Here is an 18,687-nt window from a genome sequence, read left to right as displayed (position 1 = left end):
TAGAGCGCATTCTACAGTTCCGTGCGCTTCTAGGTTTCTAGTTCTCACTTCCATTCTCTACTCAACAGCATTGGCGGTTGTGGTTAGTATAGTCTTTTCAAAAGCCCAGCATTCCTCATGTAGAGGTTCACGGCTGAGCACGATCTTCTTTGGTACGGCTACACCCTATTCACGACGCTGCTGGATATTCGTAGCTCTTTCAGGGCTATCCCACGTCTCCCTCGGCGACACTATGTCGCTCTCATTTCTGGCTTTTGACAACAATTATCGTCTTCAGCCTCACAACTACACTCCCTATTCGATACGTTGCTGCACCATGGCGCGTATTACTATACTATGGAATTTCAGCGGCCCTTCTATCTCCCCTAGGCTACCGCACTCACCTGGCGGTACAACGGAGCGCCTTTCAATACTAGTCATCTTCTGTTTTGCACTGCAAGCAAAAGACTAGACTAGGCTGGGTTTGTGCTTCCAATCAAGCTACATGCATGCCTTTCGGACAACACGGCGCACTATTCATACTTGCGACAGTCTGCCGTCGATCCTAGAGGTTTCGTGGATTGGAAGGACTTCCTGGTAAGAAGAAAACAACGAAACGAACCACGTTGTTATCACAAGAAAACAAGAAAAAAGCTTTGAGGGCACGGTTGGAGAAGTCGTGGATTATGATCATGGTCTGCTTTGAGTACAGAAGTTGTTGGCAAATCACTGCTGCGGCTACTACTCCTGATGAAGCGACCTTGTTTGGGCGTCGTGTTTGATCGACTTCAAGTTAGTCCCAGGTCTTAACAATGCAAACTTACTTCCCTCAAACACTGTTTTCTCAACGTCTTGCTACTCGCTTTCTTCCGACTACCAAGCTTGATTGGCATCAAATGCATTGAGAACCCGTGACATATCCTGCCTGCTATGTCAGTTGAAAGCAAGGTGTACCAACTCAAAGGCTAAGCTACGCGATTTGAATGAGATGATTTCGCCTCTCATCATCGACAAGTTGAAGAACCCTTCGTGGACCAACATCAAAAGAAACTCCTAGTCGTTTTCGTATTCAATCGCTATCAGGTACCCCGCCTCATTGCAGACTCCAAATGACGCATGAGCCTGTGTTGGGTCCTTTCTATCGTTCTTGTTTCTCAATAAAAGGAATTCATATCCTCCACTTCTGTTGATCTAATCACGATAGCTAGCCAAAACGACACTAAGAATGAAAGTCTTCCCTCTCTAGAAGCCCTACATGACACCGGGCTGACAGACAAGGAAACAAACCGCCACTGGGACTTGGGTCGTTCCCTTCAGTGTAACAGGAAGCAGTGATAAGTAGCTTTGGCCGTAAAGCGACTAGCGAGCTCAAGTTTCACTCCATCTTCTAAAAGCCTGCAGCAACGCCTGGCCTTTTCTTCTCGATCCCCAAAACCATGTCCACATACTTCTTGTTGAGGCCATCCTTCTTTCTCGCAGCGAGCAGTGATGCGCTCTTCAAAACGTTCTTGATTTGGCGTCCATTCAACTCCACGCTTGCCAAGTCTTCCAAGTCGTCATCTTTCCACTCGTGCAGGCCTCCCGAGCTCTTCAGGAAGTTCTGCCAGATGCTCTTCCGCGAGGCAGATGTAAGATTGGGGTATGCCAGACTGATGTGAATACGAGACTGGAAGGCAGCATCAATGTTGTCAACACGGTTGGTGGTTAAGAACAATAGGCCTTCGTAGTATTCTAGCACACGCAGGAAGATGGACACAAGTTTGTTTCGCTCCAAATCGTGCGTGCTGCGAGCTTCGAGAAATACATCGCACTCGTCGAGAAGAAGAACAGCGTTCCATTTGGATATCATCTCGAGGATGTTGGTGAGTTTGGTCTCGACTTGGTCGGGATCGATGCCCAGATCACCAGCCGACATCATGAACAGTGGAGCGCGCATGTGCTCGGCCACGGACTCAGCGGTAAGAGTCTAAAGATTGTTAATATACTGATTAGGTATACTTTAACAAGGAAACAGATATAACTTACCTTACCCACTCCGGGAGGACCGCTGAGGAGAGTGATATGTCCACGGCCTTTGCCACTGATAACATCATCGAAGCCTGTTTGGTTCATGGCCTGCGACTCTGCAAAAGCGAGAATGAGCTCTTTCTGATCTTTGGGAAGAACGAGTGAGGCAAAGGCATTCTCATTGAATTTGATGACTTGAATCAGTTCGACGTAGAAGAGCAACCATTTCTTCTTCTTGAGCGAGTAGCCCCTCACTCTAGGCAAGCAGAGGAGATGGTGATGTTCGGTGAGTCTTGGGCGTTCCTCTTTCTCCTGACTTCCAAAGACATACTTCATTTCAGTTGGGTCTTGGATTTCCAGCCTTTCAGGGGTACCTTCAGGTTCCTTTGCATATTCTTTCGCAGAAAGAGGCTCAATACGACCAACAGAACGAGAAGAGAAGCGCTGATAGCTGTCCGAGTCGACGATGATACGGCCAGTACACATGTAGGATGCCTCGTTACCATCCCTGTCCGATGTGACTGCGAAGCCCTCGTAGGCCATGTAGTGGCTGCCTGCAAGAGCTTCGAACTTCTTACCACGGCTGACCAGCGCTTCCTTGACTTTGGCTTCGTAGGGATGAAAGGACAAAGGGAAAGCTGAGAGTCCCAGAATACGGGCTGTGCCGTGGAACTCCCCAAGTCGTATAGTCTGGCTACTGCGACCAAACAAGGTGCCGTTCCAGTCGATGGCTTCAACGTTGAGCTGGTAAAACCTGCCACACGGGGTGTTACCGTAGGACCCAGATTTCAGCGTATAGACTCCATATGCTCCTTTGTGGGAGTTTGAGTAGATGAGAGCACCAGGTTGATACATAGTCCAGATGTGATCAAACGTTATGATACCATGGCTAACATAGTCTTCAAGTGTCTTGATGACATCCTTCAGCTCAGCGCAGAGTACTCCATACAATAGCTCGACATGTTTGGCAGTAGTGGCATCGAGATCTTTCCTGCTTCTGTACTCAAGTAGCTGAGACCATCGATGGACGAAAGGAGTAAATGGCGCTGCAAACTCCAGTCGCTTCAATCCACAATGTATACCAGGATAGTCCTTCAGGATTTCAGCGAGGGCATCCTTTAACCATGGTGACTGGATAATGATTGAGTGCATGTCGTACTTCTTGCGAGAGTCGGTCGCCTTCTGAAGCCGGGTGATAAGGGCATGCTGGGCAGTCTCCTCGTTCTCAGCAGGATCCGCAACGTCTTCTGGTTCTTTCTCGGTCCAGCTCCACTTCCTGTTCTTGTCTGGCGGGCCTTGGTAGAGGTTCTTGAAGGATGTGAGGGAGCCTTCTGGGGCAAATCCTGCAGTGCCATTTGTGTTCTCGACACCATTCGCGGTATTCTTGGTAGGCATAATGGTAGACGTTTCAATGCAGATAGGGTGAAGAAATGAGTGCAAGTGATGAGCAATAAGAGTTATGAGACGGTTAATTCGCCTTCTGTGCTCAGGTAGATATACTGAAAGACCATGCCACATGGACGTTCAGGCAACAGTTGTACCCCCATTAGCCCTTACACTCACCGGCCTCAGGCGTTCCGCTGCATGAGTCCAAGCAATTCACAAAAGCTCGATTGTGTATCATCATGGAGAATCGGCAGATGTGAGTAGCCATAACGGTTATAGTCGTGAGGGGCTGTGGTGCAAGGCGCAGAGGGGAGGCCTCAAGCAGCGGTGCCTAGATGTGGCGAGGCTGGTACTGGGTGACACAGTTGAGTCAGGCAATGGTACAGTCATGTAGCTCCCTTGAATGAGATGCATGGCGCGGAGAAGATGCGGAGGTCCAACAAGCGCTAAGCCGATGATCCCTGTCGCGACTTTAGAGGCAGCCACCCAAGCATTGCGCATCGTCATGGTTGGAACAAGCTCGCACCATGTCCAAAGACGATGAGCCTTCGTACATTGACTATGAAGCCTTTCTCGATCCAGACTTCTCAGCGACGTCATTCGCCAACACACTCGTCCTCTCGACCAACAACGCCTCGGACACGCCGCTAGATCTGTCCACACCACTGTCGCGCGTCCTCTTCGACGTTCAGGAAGTCGACACACACATCGACACGCTGACTACCAAATCGGCGCTGCCCCTACTAGAGCATACGCGAGAACATGCCGCGTCGAGCGGACACATCTTGCACGAGGTCGAAGGACAGGTTGCCAGTTTGACCGAGTCGTACAAAACGTTGGAGAAGGAGGTCATTGAGCGCTACGAGGTCGCTGAGCAGGTGCGACTAACAGCCGAAAGACTCTGCGAGACCGTAAAGTTGGGGAGAGCAGTCGCGCGATGTCTCATGCTAGGAAGGCAGCTCGAGGTGCGCATGTCAGAACTGGGCGGTGTTGGCAGCGCAAAGAGGGAGGACCATAGAGCCATGGTGCGCTCGGCAGACACGATACTATCGCTGCGCCAATTATTTGCCGCTTCAAAGCCAGGCGAAGAGGGAGAAGGTCTGGACAGGGTCAACGTGGTGAACACACTCAAGACCGAGCTCATCAACCCAGGCGAGCGCAGCATCTCGTCGCGGGCTCAGCAGGTAGTCAAGGAGTTTTCCATGTCCTCGCTACTATCTTCATCAGGCCAGACTCCGGCATCCACCTTTGCGCAAACTGAGGACACCAAGTCGAGAACGACGTCTGCACTGCTCACTCTCTACCTCCTGTCGCCGCTTCCCACCAAAACATCAACGACCGAGACGGCATTTGACCCGACACTCATGCTCAATCCGCTGCAAGAATATCTCCAGACGCAGCTGAAATCGTCCCTCGCATCACTTGCACGAGCCTTGGGCCAGCTTCCCACGTTGGACCGCACACTACTCGAGATATCTGCGCGGTGTCAGAACATCGTAGCGCTACAATCACTGCTCGAAAGCATCAAGCCGCCCGTGCATCCGCTACTCGACTCCTCGCATGTCCCAACCTTTACCAATTTTCTACAACCTCTTCTCCAAGCGCTCGATACATCCTCTCTACCCAGCTACTTTTGGAGAACCCTCGCTTCCAACATGTCACCAAAAGTTCAGGAGCTCATGAACAAGGGCGGTGTGTCCGCGAGGACGCTGAGGAGTAATAAAAATGCAGTTGGTGATTCAGTTCGGGAATGTGTGAGTCGCGGCAGTCAATTGGCTGGAGCGTTATCGAGTAAGGGTGTAGCTGTGACTTGGGAGAGAGAGGCTGCCGTCATGGTTAGGAGTATAACAGGACAGATTAAATGAGCAAATAATTGCCTTCAAAACAGGCTTGCATGATATAGCTGCTTTGCTAGCGACGGGTTCATCACTTCAACTCAGTTCTCGACTGATATGTTAACCTGTGACGACACTCTCAAAGCATGAACAAATTGTTGGCTACAGAGCAGAACTCTGTAAGATGCCAAATCCATTGCCATTCTTCACTATGCAAGATATCAAACCAGTACATGCATATCGACAAGGTCACACATATCAGCATCATCACAACATTCATGAGTCAGGAAATTTGAAAGTCATAATGAAGAATGAAACCGGAACTCCATTGGCTAATTGCTACCCAAGTCCCCCAAAGGAGAGAAAACGAAAACCGTGTCATTTGCCCCCATGTAATCATAACTATTTTGTACCCATATACCTCAGCATGTATGAAAAGCTATCAAATGCTGAAAGGGGTAATGGTACACACGAAAGCGTCAACACAAGCAAAGGAACGCAAGCATCGAGTCATTTACAACTCGTCCTTGACGCTTGAGGCCGAAGCTGAAGCCTCTGACGCAGCCGACGAGGCAGAGTTGGTAACCTCGGACGCGGCAGACTTGACAGACTTGGTAGCCTCGGAAGCGGCGGAAGAGGCTGAGTCGGAAGCGACAGACGCACCAGACTTGACCGTCTCGGTGCCTTCTGATACAGCTGAGGCAGCAGAGTCTGTGGCGGAAGAGGCACTGGCCTTGGCGGACTCGGTAGCATCTGCGGCGGACTTAGCAGCAACCTCGGAGGCGGCCTTGGCCTGTTCAGCGAGCTTTTCGGTCGTACCTTCAACAGCTTCGCCAACGCTGGCGCTAGCCTTGTGTGAGCCGTTCTCTTCGATGAACTGGACGAGATCCTCGACAGTGCGGGAACCAGAGTAGTCGACTGGGGCATCCTTCTTGCCAGCGGGGAAGAGCTTGATGGTAGGGAAACCTTGGATCTCATCGGGAACGTCGTTGAGAGTAGCGTCAACCTTGGCAATGGTCACCAACTTGGAGAGCTCGTCGGAAGCGTAGAGCTGACCGAGCTCCTCGTACTTGGGAGCAAGAGCCTTGCAGTGACCGCACCAGGGGGCGTAGAACTCAACGAGAACGTCCTTGTCGTTGTCAATGACGACATCCTTGTAGTTGTGGGCAACGACGACAGTTACGGGACCGTCATTGGATTCGGGAATGGGCTCAGACTTGATGCTAGGGTCAATCTTGCCAGCGAGGAAGTCGTCAACGAACTTGCCAATCTCCTTCTCGGTGATCTTGGCCTCCTGGTCGTAGGGGAACTTCTCGTTCTTCTCGGTGCGCTGGATAGCGAAAGCGGGCCAGGTGCCGACCTTGAGGTTAAGGTTGCCAGCGTGCTGGCCGAAGGACTTGGCGTCGATGGTAGCGAAGTTGATCTCGCCCTTGTGCTTGAGAGCGAGGGGCTTCAGCTCCTTGGCAAACTCCTCACGTTCCTCGGGAGTCTCGGCGAAGATGTATGCGAGGGGAATGCCAGCGGCCATGTATCCGGCGTAGGTCTCGGGGCCAACCTCACCAATGAGGGGTGTGGAGGCGACCTTGGCGAAGTCGCGGATAGCGTCCGCATCGAAGGTCTCGGTGAAGACGTCCTTGCCGTCGTCGAAGGACTTGTAGAGGACGAGACCGGGCTGCTTGACACCCTCAGCCTTGGCCAGAGCAGCGTCGTTGGTGGCACCGAAGAGGAAGTTGTCACGGAGACCGTTGGCGACCGAGGTAAAGGTCTCGTTGGAGGCCTTGTCGTCGGCGGCGAAGTAGGCGACGAGGACGACCTTGTCGGCGGTCTTGAACTCCTCGAGTGTGTCCTTGGTGACTTCGGAGACGGCGGGGAGAGCCTGCTTGGTCATGTAGGAGATCAAGCTGTCGGCCTTGCGCTGTCCACCGTAGGGCGAGACATTCTCGGGGCCACGGAAGACCTTGAGGGTGGGGTAGCCCTCAACGCCGTACTCCTGGCACAGATCTGCCTCCTCTGTGCAGTCGACCTTGACGAGGGCAATGTCCTTCTCCTTAAGTGTGGTAGCCGCCGTCTCGTACTCGGGAGCAAGCGCCTTGCAGTGGCCGCACCATGGCGCGAAGACTTGGTTACTTGTTAGTTTGGGGACTTGTTTGGGAATTTATTAATCGACTTGTTAATGCGGCGACTACTTACACTCTGCGAGGACGAGGTCGTTCTCCTCAATGAAGCTCTTGAAGTTGTCCGTCTTGAGTTGCTTGACGTCAGACGCAGCAGCAACGGCCGCAAAGAAAGCAGCGCAGACAGTAGTGTACTTCATTTTGCTGTGGTGGAATGTGGGTGGTAGAGGAAGAGTGAGTTGATGGTCCTCTGCACGGCGTATGGGGTAGAAGTAGAGGAGAGCGGTGAGGTGGGCTTTTATTCCAAGTGGAGGCCGTGGCGGCTTTGGAACTGGCAATGTGTTAACTTCACGTTCCACCCGTAGTAGGCGCACGGATGCTCCAGCCTAGCGCTAGCACGGTCCCTGCACCGACTTTCACCACATTGAGACCACGTTACTCTTACCCGCCGCATGGTATGTACCCACCTTTACTTAGCAATCCGCCGCACCGCCTCTCTATCTCGCTCAGCTTGCCCTGGCCGTTCCCTGTATCTCACCCGCTTCTAGTTAGCTGCGTGTTCCTGCCGATCTTCGATGCATATTATTAATCTATGGGCCTTCTTCACTTGCCATATCTGAATCAAGCCAATGTCAGCATCCAAGGACAGGTGTTCGTTCACTTGGGTGTGGCTCGTATATCTTTAATCGGGCCTCGACCAGAGCGCCAGCCATGGTACATGCCGAACGTCTGGCCTTCGATTCCTAACTTGGCAACAACTTTCAAATGCGTTTCTGGGGCACTCACGAATATCTACACCAAAACCCAAAAACTTGTCCAGAAGAAATGTGGTATCGCAACATCTACCTGCGGAACACTTCCGCCTCCGTATCCAAATCTCACATTGCGATTACTGAACGTGAGAACCATATTCACTATAAACCCAGCCAATCCATGTGCACTCAACACAAAGCATCTGATTTCAATCATGTCAGATTGACTCAACGAATACAAATTCACGCAGCAGTAGCAACCCTCTGACTCGCTTCGTCAATTCCCGCTCTTTCCTCCAGCTTACGCAACCGCTCTTCTTCCTTTCTCTTCATCTCTTCCTGGATCCTTACACGCTCAGGAATGACCTGTTGCCTCTTTCCAGTGATCTTGAAACCTTCAATTCTGTCCTTGCCTAGCGCCTTCAATGTCTTGCGCTCCACCGCGCTGTAATTTCCATCCGCACGGTCAAATACAAAGGGTTCTTTGACCGATACTGGCGGGTTGGTAATGACGCGGACCTTTCGAAGCTGGTTGTTGGAGGCGGAGTGCAGCATCAGCGGATGTAGAAGGTAGACGTCACCGACTACACCAGTAGCTTCGACGAAAGCTTCATCGGGCATACTAGCAGCAAGATCGTTGAACCACTTCAGCCCTTGTTCTTGCACAAACTCTGGATTCTGCGCTCGTGGCGTCATCCTTGGGCTGACTCCCTCAGGATTCTCGTACAGGTGCTTCGCCACCGTTGGAATGGCTCCTGGGCAGATATATGTTCCACCGCCGCCAGCGACAATATCTGTCCACAACGGAATGACCAACAGCGCTTGCTCAGGCGAATCGAGGTAATGCACAAAGAAGTCGCCGTCCACGTGCCAACCAGGAAGATCTTGCGGCCGAACAACCTTGTTATGACCCTCGTTTGTTCCAAGATTCACAATAAAACCGTCTTTCCACGTTGATGCATTGGAATCGACGCGATCGCTGCCGCCAACGAGATTGCAGATTCCTGCCCAGGCTTTCGGCGCGAACTCTTCTACGGAGAATTCATTAAAGAAAGGCATATTCGTTCGCTCAGTATGCCTATACTCTTCATGTTAGTGCTTTCGCCACAAGTGCGCCACATAAGGTAGGGTAAATGGCCGTACCATGTCGACATATCATTAGGATCCATTCCCAACCTGGTCCAGAGTGTTTCTTGTAGACCATCTGCTTGCTCTCTCGTGAAGCAGTTGCTCAACTTCAGCCACCCATTTTCTAGGAAGAAGTCGATTTGCTCCTGCGAGAGCTTGTACTGTTCCTCCGCGTTCGCCATAGTGTCGTATAGTATAAGATACAAGTTCCGCGTTCTTACAGCAGTTCAGAGCCCCTTATGCTTACAAGATGGATGTTAGAAATCTAAAATCAAAATAGGTGTCCGAGTCCGCCGTAAAAGTCAAGGTTATATGTAGTAAGTTGAAAGTAGGAGACCGGATTTAAATGCATGGCGACGAATATCCTATCGCCGCCTACATCCAATGTCTAACGCCACCGACGGTAGGCGCATTGCTGCTAACGGCATTATTGCGATTTTATCCGGTGGACGATTAGCCATGTGCCTGTTGGAGACGCTACACGTGCCGTCCACAAACATGGACGATGTGCGGGGTGAGCTGTTTGGGGAAGCCGGCGGGGCAAGCGATGCTAATGTTGTTCCGCGGACACGCTCAGCAAAAGTTATTGGCTACTGAGGTCGCAACGCGACCTCGATAATGGAATGCGGATTGCACTACGGCTGGACGGATATTTTCCTTCGATTTCAGATGACCAATACATGGAATTTGTGGATTCACAATGGTTGATTTGCACATTACGTTCTACATACGATGGTTACTTCTTCATTAGCAGCATCCTTCGTGCAATACAATGCCTTCATCATTCATCATTACCGCATTGCACTCATCTGAGACATTACTAATCTAGTTTCCAGGCCACCAAATATAGTTGTTCGTCTCCTCGGGTGTATCGAAGACAAGCTCACTGCTTGAGTTCACTGGCCTTTCAGGGAAGACGTTGGTCTCAATGTTCCAGAACTTCATGTCCGAAGCCTTGACAGTAGAGTTGGCACCAGTCCATATGCTGAAACCCGTGCTATCGGTACGAGACGGGTAGATGCGAGTGGTCAGCCAGAAGCGGTCGTTTACATGAACCTCCACGAGCGATCCATCAATGAAAATATCCATGTGCAGAGACTCGGTTGTACCGTTGGAGAACGTGTAAGGGTAGAAGTATCCGAGCATAGTGTAGTTGGCGAACTGCTCGATAGAGGACGATTGCGAGCGGTCAACGTTGATGGTATAGTTCTCAGGGCTGTACCAAACGATTGTCTGCTCCTCGTGTCCGGGCGATTGAGCAACCACAACACCAGCAGGTCCAGTGAAGTCAGATAGGGTAACTTGGAGATGCATATGGCTGGTACCATTGCCAGAAACGTCACCGGAAACGCAAGCGGTCTTCTCAGTCTGAATGGTTTGTGGCTCGGCTCCACCATGAAGCCCCTCGACAACATCAGGTAGAGCTCGAGCTCCCAGGGTGTATCCAGTGAAAGTACCGTCACTGTGTTCTACCACGCGAGTGTTTCCCTTGGTGGTCAGGCCGGCATCGGTGTTGACCAGATCCTTGGTCTTGATGACATACATCTCTCGTGGTATGGCCATGGCACCTTGGAAGCCTTGCTGGTTGATGGCGAAGTTGTTGTTCTCCTCGTTTGCCCAACCCCACTGGACGCGACGGTCGTTCTTTGAATCCCAGAAACTGGTTACTGCGTAAAGTAGGCCAGAATCGATGGCGCCACCGGACAGAGGGGTGAACTCGGCTGAGCCATTCTCCCTCCTAGTGACCTGGCCTTCGTTCCACAAACCCCACTGTGCACGGGGGTGCCAGGTAAGGTTACCTCCCTCTGTTCCCATAAGGACGTAGTAGTGAACGTCATCATCTTCATCCTTCAGAGAGAAGAAGTTTGATCTGCACAAGTCAGTACTTGGACCGTAAATGTAAGAGGCTTTACACTCACACTTCAAAGTTGAAGCCGTAGGTTCCAGTCTCGACCAGTGAACCAAGAGTCTCGTTCCTGTCGGGCTCCCACAAGGCACCAAGGAAGGTCCAGTCTGTCAAGTTGCTGGCAGGGGCACTGTAGAAAGGAATGCGACCACCTCCACCTTCGCCCTTGATACCGGAGCCGAGAACCATGTACCAGTGAGGCTCCTCTTGTCCCAAGAGAGCATCCATCTCCGGCCAAGGCTTGTGAAAGTTAGTGCTGAACTCGGAAAGAGTTTAAACAGATATCATACCTCGACAAATGGATCGCGCCATCCAGTAATGTTCCAACCCTCCGGCGGCTCAGTCATGATAGGGTTACCGGCAAACTGCTCCCACGTCTTACCACCGTCATTGGAAATGACAATGCTCTGGCTCTCAGTTCCTGGGATATATGGCAAAGCCCAGTTTGTGGGAAGGTGTTGAACTGAAGTGTAGAAGTTGATGAGAGTACCGTCTTGCTCGCCCTTCAGGTTGTAGGGTTGTCCTGAGCCAGAAAAGATACCAAGACCATAGTAACTGCTGTTGTCGGAGTCGGGGTAGGGTCCGGTACCGACAGACTGTGCCTTGTCGTCTTCCCAACCTCCGACGTCCGTCCAAGTGATCATATCTTTGGACGTCGCATGACCCCAAGAGATATTACCCCAGTTGACGTGGTTTGGATGCCACTGGTAATGAAGATGATAAGTCTCTGTAGTAGGATCGTACATCATACCTAAGGACCGGTGTACGAAGTCAGCATCTGTTTCACACGTGATTCGCACAGAGAGACGCACCACACGGATCATTCAGCCATCCTGCTGGTGCAGAGAAGTGGTAAGTCGGGCGCCATCTTGTGAAGAGGGAGTTGTTGCCCATGCTCTCAATGATATCGGCAGTCAGTACTGCGGGCAACTCCTGCGCACCAACAGTGGAGAGGCCTCCGAGCGCCACGCTCAGAAGAGGGAGAGATCGAAACATCTTGTTCGAAGATGGCTGTTGTCGGTGCTACAAATGGTCAGTTCAGTCACAAGTCGAGATAAAGATGTCTTCATAGTCCGAGGAGCCTCCAGTCTGAATCAAGATAGACAACATCGATACAAAGACAAAAAGTACTCCGAGCGTAGGAAAGGCTTACCTGAACAATGGGTTCGCTGATCGATACTCAAACTAAACAGCAGCTATGAGAGATTTATGTACTTTTCCGCAGTAAACAAGCAGGGTCCACCAAGATAGTCTGTGATCATGATATTCAAATCCAAGAGCTTGCGCCCCGGGCCTATGGTCTGGGCTGGCGCAATGCCGAAGCTGGTTTGCAGTAGCCTGTTGACGATCCCCGCAAATTCGGCACAAGCTCCCCATGGTTCCCCACAATCGGTAGGGGAAAGAAGAAAGTGTCGTTCTCGAACGTGCATAGAAGGGCTGGTATACGCCACCCAGTCATCTCCTGTACAGTTGCTAAACTGTTGTGGAAAGGCAGCGGACCTCGAAGTCCGGAAATTCCTCCGATCAGTCTCGTAATCGCTGCGCCTGGTCCAAGTTGAAGAAGACTTTTCTTGTGTACATGACATGGCTTGGCTGGCAATTACCGACAACGGTCCTTAGAGTAGTAGTGGGTTGTTGTGCTACCGAGTATCCTCCCGAGAACCAACCTTGGAAGTCTTGCTGCGGGGATGACCAAGAGCTCTGCTATGTAGAATCCGGATCGCTTCGGACTACTGGGGAGTAGCTCTCAGACGTGCAGCTCTTGCGCAGGAACGCTCGAGCAGCGCAGTGAACCATTCCATGGATGGTGTGCATGAGATGGAGTACCATAGACGCAGGACTGCCTATGCGCTATTGCGCGCCAGAATCTGGGGTGTTGATGCACACCGCAGCGTTCCAGAGCCCATGAATCCGGGAGCACGACATGGCTTCTCGTTTTCTGGGGAGAATGATGATGCTTGGAATATACTGAAGCACACAAGGCACACGTGCAAGCGATACGATGTGTTGCACTTCACTCGCTTGCACATGTGCCTCTGTGCTTGGCGGCGGGCGAACGTCATTGCCGTGGCGGGCCACGTTTCCTAAACCCCCCAACGCGAGCACCGCCGCAACGCGACTTACAGTCGTTGTTTACACTCTCAGATGGGGACACACAACCTTTTATAGGCGTCTTGCAGCTTCACCATAGCACCATGAGTCGACTCAAACTCTACGTTGCAGGTTCGGCCGTCGTGGCCAACCTCGTGCTGATGCGCGCATACTATGAGCGCCCAAACTTCTACTCGGCCGCCGTCTACATCTCCCAGAGCACCGGCTCGCTCATGTTCCTGGTCAATCTCGTGCTCATAGTCGCCGCGAGCTTTGGTTATGGACTCCAACGACTCTTCTATGGCCCTCTGCGCCCCATCGAGACGGAGCAGCTATACGACAAGGCTTGGTTTGCTGTGAGCGAGACATTACTAGCAATGACCATCTTCAGAGACGATCTTGGCATGTGGTTCTTCGCCATGTTCCTCTGCTTGCTCGCAGGCAAGGTCTGGCAGTGGATTGGGGAGGGAAGGGTCGAGTTTCTCGAGCAACAGCCGCCCGCGAATCCAAAGTTGTTCCACACCCGCCTGATGAGCTCCCTGCTACTTTCCGTTGGCTTCGATATATTCATGATGCAATACTGCATCGATTCCATTCTCTCAGAGGCGCGGCCTGGTGTCATGGTCATGTTTGGCTTCGAATACGTCCTCCTGGCGACCGCATCCATTTCGACTCTGCTACGATACACGCTCTCGCTCGTCGAACTATTCATTACACAGCGCCAAGAGAAGGCACGAGAGGAGGCTCGCAGAATTGCAAGAGAACAGACACGTCAACAGGCAGCAGCAGCTGGAGCTGAAGCGCCTGTCGAGATGGAGGAGGAGGAGGAGGATGATGATGATGAAGGTGACGTGCCCGGGTGGGAGGAAAAGGGCCGCTGGGTCTTTTACTTGGACCTCGCGACCGACTTCGTCAAGACGCTTGTCTATCTGGGCTTCTTCGTCATTCTTATGACATTCTACGGCATACCGATTCATATTATGCGAGACCTGTTCATGACGATACGATCCCTTCTCAAGCGAATCAACGACTTCATCCAGTACCGGAACGCGACCCGCGACATGAACACACGCTATCCAGACGCGACAGCAGAAGAACTGGATCGAGAGAATACATGCATCGTCTGTCGCGAGGAGATGCGGCCCTGGACACAGCCAGGTGCGGATGGTGCGCAGCCTGGCCGAAGGATGGATGAGCGACAACGGCCGAAGAAGCTCCCATGTGGGCACATCTTGCATTTCGGCTGTCTTCGTAGTTGGCTGGAGAGACAACAAGTGTGTCCCACGTGCCGAAGACCAGTACTCGCATCGGCGACGACACAGAACACACAGCGCAACAACCAGGCCAACCCCGGCGAGCAAAACCAGCAGAACCGAGAGGCGCTGCGAGCAATGTTTGGAGGAAATGCACAACAAGGTGCTGTTGGAGGGCAACAAGGCCAGGGCCAACAGGCAGCACCGCAAGGTGCACAGGCGAATCCCCCAGCCGGCAACATGCGCGTTTTCAACTTCGGACCCTTTAGAGTCGCTCTCGGGAATATTCGGGTACCACCCGGCCAACAGGATAACGTCGCTGTGCAGAATGCGATTCAGCAACTGCGTCAACAGGCCGCCGCGAACAACGTGGCGCAAAATCAAGACCAACAAAACCAAGCACAGGGCCACATAGCGGCCACACAAGGCGTTGCTCCCAGCTTTCCTACTGGACCCATGCCCGGAGCTGTCGCACTTCACCCGTCAGATATTCAGTCGGACATACTGCGTATACAACAGAACATCATTGAATCGATGCGAAGTTTGAACGTACAACATGAGCAACTCGAGGTTCTCCACAGACTTCTTGCTGAGCTCAACCGACTTCAACAGGCTTCTGGCGTAATAGCCGCAACAGGGCAAGAGCTACCACCTATTGCCTCGTTGAATGCATCCAGTACGAATTCGTTTACTCCACAAGCCTATTTCTCTAGAGGTTCCGTCTTGCGTCAGGGTGATCCTGGTGTACCCGAAGGGCTAACGCTACCGGAAGGGTGGACATTGAGGCCGATGGCACTAGCGCCACGGACTGGCCAAGAAACCGCGACACGTCCGTCCTCGCAACCTGGACATCTGGCGCAAGAAGGCAGCTCGGCGCAACCTCAATCGCAACCATCGCAGCCAGTAGTGGGATCTGAAGCAGGGCCTTCAACGTCTGCTACTGTGACTCCTCAAAGCCAGCCAACCCCATCAGCGCCGAACGCGACTGTTTCTGATCAGTCCTCGACTTCGTCCCCAAAGCCTGCCGATCCCAGTAGTCTTGAGAGTAGTCTTGAGTCTAGCTGGAGTTTTGGCAACGTAGGGGAAAGGACGGAGACTGAGGGTTCAAGCTCTGCGGTTGCTGACAATAATTCGGACAGTCAGGGTGCGACGAGGCGGACGGTCACCATGGAAGATGTTGAAGACAGTGAGCAGTAGATAGACGATGGATGATGGCACTGTTATGGTTCTGTATAGCATAGCGAGGCGTTTGGGTTTGTCTGATTATTCTTTGACCGACAGGGAGTCGCAGTTGTCCAATAAAGTACGACAGGCAATCCCTGCGAATGACACGCTCACCGGTCGGTGCTCCACTGCGAATCGCTACACATGTTTGATCATTTCGCCGTCAACAGCGAAACAATGAAGCATGCTTTCCTGTCCATTCATCTCGTATGCACCCCGCATGCATACTCCCTCCGAGTCGCAGTAATTCCAGCCCACGAGGCGATACTGGACGAATGTTTCATGCACATTTATATGCACATGTAAATGCACGCTCTCGAGTCCTCCACTCACCAGACCCACAAAGCTTATCGATGCCAGTCTAGCCTGCCTCATCCCGTCGTCGCTTGTCGCTAGCGTAAAACACGTGTCCAGTTAAACTTCAGCTGCCTCCCAAGACACCACATCGAGGCGGCTACGTGCAGGTCGTGAACAGCACAAGGTTGAAACGGTGGCCTAGGCGGTGCGAGGACGGTGGGTAGCACCCAGTAACGACTGCAGGAACGCAAGCCCTGCTACACACTTATGAGCAATCGAGGGCGTGCGGCGACATGGGTCAGGATGCCAGCGGGATAAGTGTCAGGGCCCCCGTCTTGGGCGAGCGTGTTAACGGCGACTTTGACTCGACTTAACACAACTGAGGTTAACGTTGTGATTTGGCTTTTTGGATGACTCTTCATTCACCCTCGCTAATGGATGCTTAGACCGCACTTTGTTTATTGCAATTTTGTATACCTATCGTCCTTTTCTCTTCCTTTCTCTTCAGTTCCATTCTGCATTGCACCTTTTCCTTGTTCGTTGTCTTGCGTTTTAGCGATGGCGGTCAAGTTGGACCATGCGCATGTTGCGCGTAAGGCTGAAGAAGCCGAGGTATCTACATGTGTCTCTGGCATTATAGAAGCCTTCACAAATGGATTGGACATCTTCAAAAAGTTGCGCGAGAGGAGAAGAAAGCGCAGATCAAAGAGAGATACCGAAGTACCTGATTCAACAAGTACTGCGGAGCACCAACTTTCAAAAAGCTTACGCAGAGGGCCGGAGGAGGTGGCCGGGAAGTATACTGAATGCTACTACAGCGGCATCGGGCCGCGGTTCGCAAAGGGCGACTGTAAGTAGAACGTCCACCTGATTTGTTATCCAATCTAACACAATACAGCTATTGCCCATGCATCCCTCGCAGAGATCTTGATCAAATTAAACACCGGTCTAGTTGCTATTATCGCAGCTTTTTTAAATCATGATGGACACAAAAGCGGAAAGGGCCACCTAGATCTAGACTACAAGTCATTGACCCACCTCTCCGATGCATCACGTCGCGAAGCACTACAAAGCCTTGCCCAATTGTATCAGCGACTAAGCCAATCTCAACTTCAGCTGCATAGCATTGGCGCTCCACCATGCCCGCGATGCGGCACAAGTAAACACCACGACTGTTCTTCTCGAAGCACCAGTCCTGAGAAGGAGAAGAGAAAGCACTCGAGCTCTTCTCGCCAACGCTCTTCAGGCCCAGTAGTAACACGCATGTCCATCAAAAGTCGGAGCTCGAATGAACCACGGCTCGTCGTTATGCGACCAAAGACCACCCGTAAAGACAGCTCATCGAGTAAGAAATCTAGCTCAGTGAAGTCGCCATCCAATTCATCACGCAGCTCTTCTCCATTGGCATCTCCCGAGCCAAAGAAGATTCAGATGGCACCACAACTACCCCTTTATGTACCTGTCGAGCCATTCGAGATTGAGACTTCTGGTGTTATCAGAGGTACACTAGGTTGCGGTCCAACAAAGACAAGTGGTGCTGTCAAGCAGCGCGTTGATTCCTTCGACGACCCGCGCGAACCATGGCCCCAAGAAGCTGCCTACACCACTAGCAAATCACCCTCCCCAAAGCACCTCAATGAGCCTACCCCCAAGCTCCCTACCTTTGCCCCTACATCCCGCCGCTCCTCGTCCCCTGCTCACTCCAAACCCTCAGTCTCTTCCAAGCCGCCAGTTCCAAACAAACCTTCCTACCTATCCCCTCCGCCATTACTCGATCAGGCCCCAGCGACCCTTCACTTCCGTCGTCGCTTGGACAAAGCCACACCATCTAGCTACACTTTTGCTTCCGACAGCACGAGATTGGGAGAGATACCACAGAGACAGTGGACCAAGCCATTTGATTACGAGGAAGCTGAACGACTCAACGCGGAGGCTGCCCTGACTGGCTACCCAAATGCACCGATGGCAGACTCCAAGGACGCCAAAAAGAAGAAGCGCTTTGGCTTCATGCGACGAGGTGATTAAAGGGGATTATCTCCTCAACACTCGTCTTTACGTTTGTACATTTGCTGTTCATCTCTTTTCATGTTGTATTTTGTACGGTTCTGTTACTTTTGATTTGCTCGCAGGCGTTGGTTCTGATGTTGGATCATTTCCCTCTCTGCTCTGTTCCATGTATGGCGTTGGCTTGTATTGCTTTTTTATCTCTCCACTCTTGGCATCTGGCCCCGGGCCCGGTAATGATGGTTACGTGTACGATTCTTCACGCTTTAACGACTATGACGAGGTTATACCCTTTTCCTTTTTTTGGTTGTTAACGGCGGCACTATATACCCATATCTTGTTTTTGTTAGCGATGTCCGCACATAGCGGATGCTTTTGGATTACTTGGTAGTATGATTAATTAGGATATGGTTTTCGGTTTTTACACTCAATGATTGTCTTTTATGGTAACTGTGATTGCACTAATCTTATTGTGGTTTCCGATTGGAGTTCAAATGTTCAAATTTCAAGTCTCAAATCCTGTCTCCGAAGATGGAGCTCGGCATAAGGAACGCTGGTTTAGGGGCCATGTATGAACAGCCCTACGCCCTCGACTCCACACATGAGCGCGAAACTTCGCTTTCTTCTGCACAAGGGCGCTCATTCGCTGAGTTAGTTGATGAAGCGTCTCCATGAAGTGTATCAAAGTACTCGTGATCTAGGATGTTGTGT

The 18,687-nt window shown here is 51.7% G+C and overlaps 7 protein-coding genes across 7 annotated transcripts; 3 read left to right on the top strand and 4 right to left on the bottom strand.

The window, feature by feature from the left end:
- Nucleotides 1-1,366: 1,366 nt before the first annotated feature.
- J4E82_002852 (uncharacterized protein) lies at nt 1,367-3,381 on the bottom strand (the record flags this gene model as incomplete). The annotated part of the gene is made up of 2 exons (XM_051729147.1): nt 1,367-1,945; nt 2,005-3,381. The coding sequence occupies 2 exons, from the start codon at nt 3,379-3,381 to the stop codon at nt 1,367-1,369; spliced, it is 1,956 nt and encodes a 651-aa protein (XP_051591239.1).
- A 518-nt stretch (nt 3,382-3,899) lies between these two features.
- On the top strand, nt 3,900-5,237 carry J4E82_002851 (uncharacterized protein; the record flags this gene model as incomplete). The annotated part of the gene is made up of 1 exon (XM_051729146.1): nt 3,900-5,237. The coding sequence occupies one exon, from the start codon at nt 3,900-3,902 to the stop codon at nt 5,235-5,237; it is 1,338 nt and encodes a 445-aa protein (XP_051591238.1).
- Nucleotides 5,238-5,721: 484 nt separating this feature from the next.
- On the bottom strand, nt 5,722-7,775 carry J4E82_002850 (uncharacterized protein; the record flags this gene model as incomplete). The annotated part of the gene is made up of 3 exons (XM_051729145.1): nt 5,722-7,325; nt 7,398-7,707; nt 7,767-7,775. The coding sequence occupies 3 exons, from the start codon at nt 7,773-7,775 to the stop codon at nt 5,722-5,724; spliced, it is 1,923 nt and encodes a 640-aa protein (XP_051591237.1).
- Nucleotides 7,776-8,316: 541 nt separating this feature from the next.
- J4E82_002849 (uncharacterized protein) lies at nt 8,317-9,383 on the bottom strand (the record flags this gene model as incomplete). Its single annotated transcript, XM_051729144.1, has 2 exons — nt 8,317-9,151; nt 9,217-9,383. 2 exons carry the CDS (start codon nt 9,381-9,383, stop codon nt 8,317-8,319), a joined length of 1,002 nt encoding a protein of 333 aa, XP_051591236.1.
- Nucleotides 9,384-10,026: 643 nt separating this feature from the next.
- Nucleotides 10,027-12,103, bottom strand: J4E82_002848 (uncharacterized protein; the record flags this gene model as incomplete). Its single annotated transcript, XM_051729143.1, has 4 exons — nt 10,027-11,071; nt 11,121-11,347; nt 11,398-11,858; nt 11,920-12,103. The coding sequence occupies 4 exons, from the start codon at nt 12,101-12,103 to the stop codon at nt 10,027-10,029; spliced, it is 1,917 nt and encodes a 638-aa protein (XP_051591235.1).
- A 1,199-nt stretch (nt 12,104-13,302) lies between these two features.
- On the top strand, nt 13,303-15,648 carry J4E82_002847 (uncharacterized protein; the record flags this gene model as incomplete). Its single annotated transcript, XM_051729142.1, has 1 exon — nt 13,303-15,648. One exon carries the CDS (start codon nt 13,303-13,305, stop codon nt 15,646-15,648), a length of 2,346 nt encoding a protein of 781 aa, XP_051591234.1.
- An 882-nt stretch (nt 15,649-16,530) lies between these two features.
- J4E82_002846 (uncharacterized protein) lies at nt 16,531-17,997 on the top strand (the record flags this gene model as incomplete). Its single annotated transcript, XM_051729141.1, has 2 exons — nt 16,531-16,822; nt 16,871-17,997. 2 exons carry the CDS (start codon nt 16,531-16,533, stop codon nt 17,995-17,997), a joined length of 1,419 nt encoding a protein of 472 aa, XP_051591233.1.
- Between the last annotated feature and the right edge of the window lie 690 nt (nt 17,998-18,687).

The sequence above is a fragment of the Alternaria postmessia genome (assembly GCF_024291825.1).
Source record: "Alternaria postmessia strain BMP 2775 chromosome Unknown scaffold_11, whole genome shotgun sequence".
NCBI lineage: Eukaryota > Fungi > Ascomycota > Dothideomycetes > Pleosporales > Pleosporaceae > Alternaria > Alternaria postmessia.
Note: the sequence above shows the minus strand (reverse complement) of the source record. Positions and strands in the feature narration are given on the sequence as shown.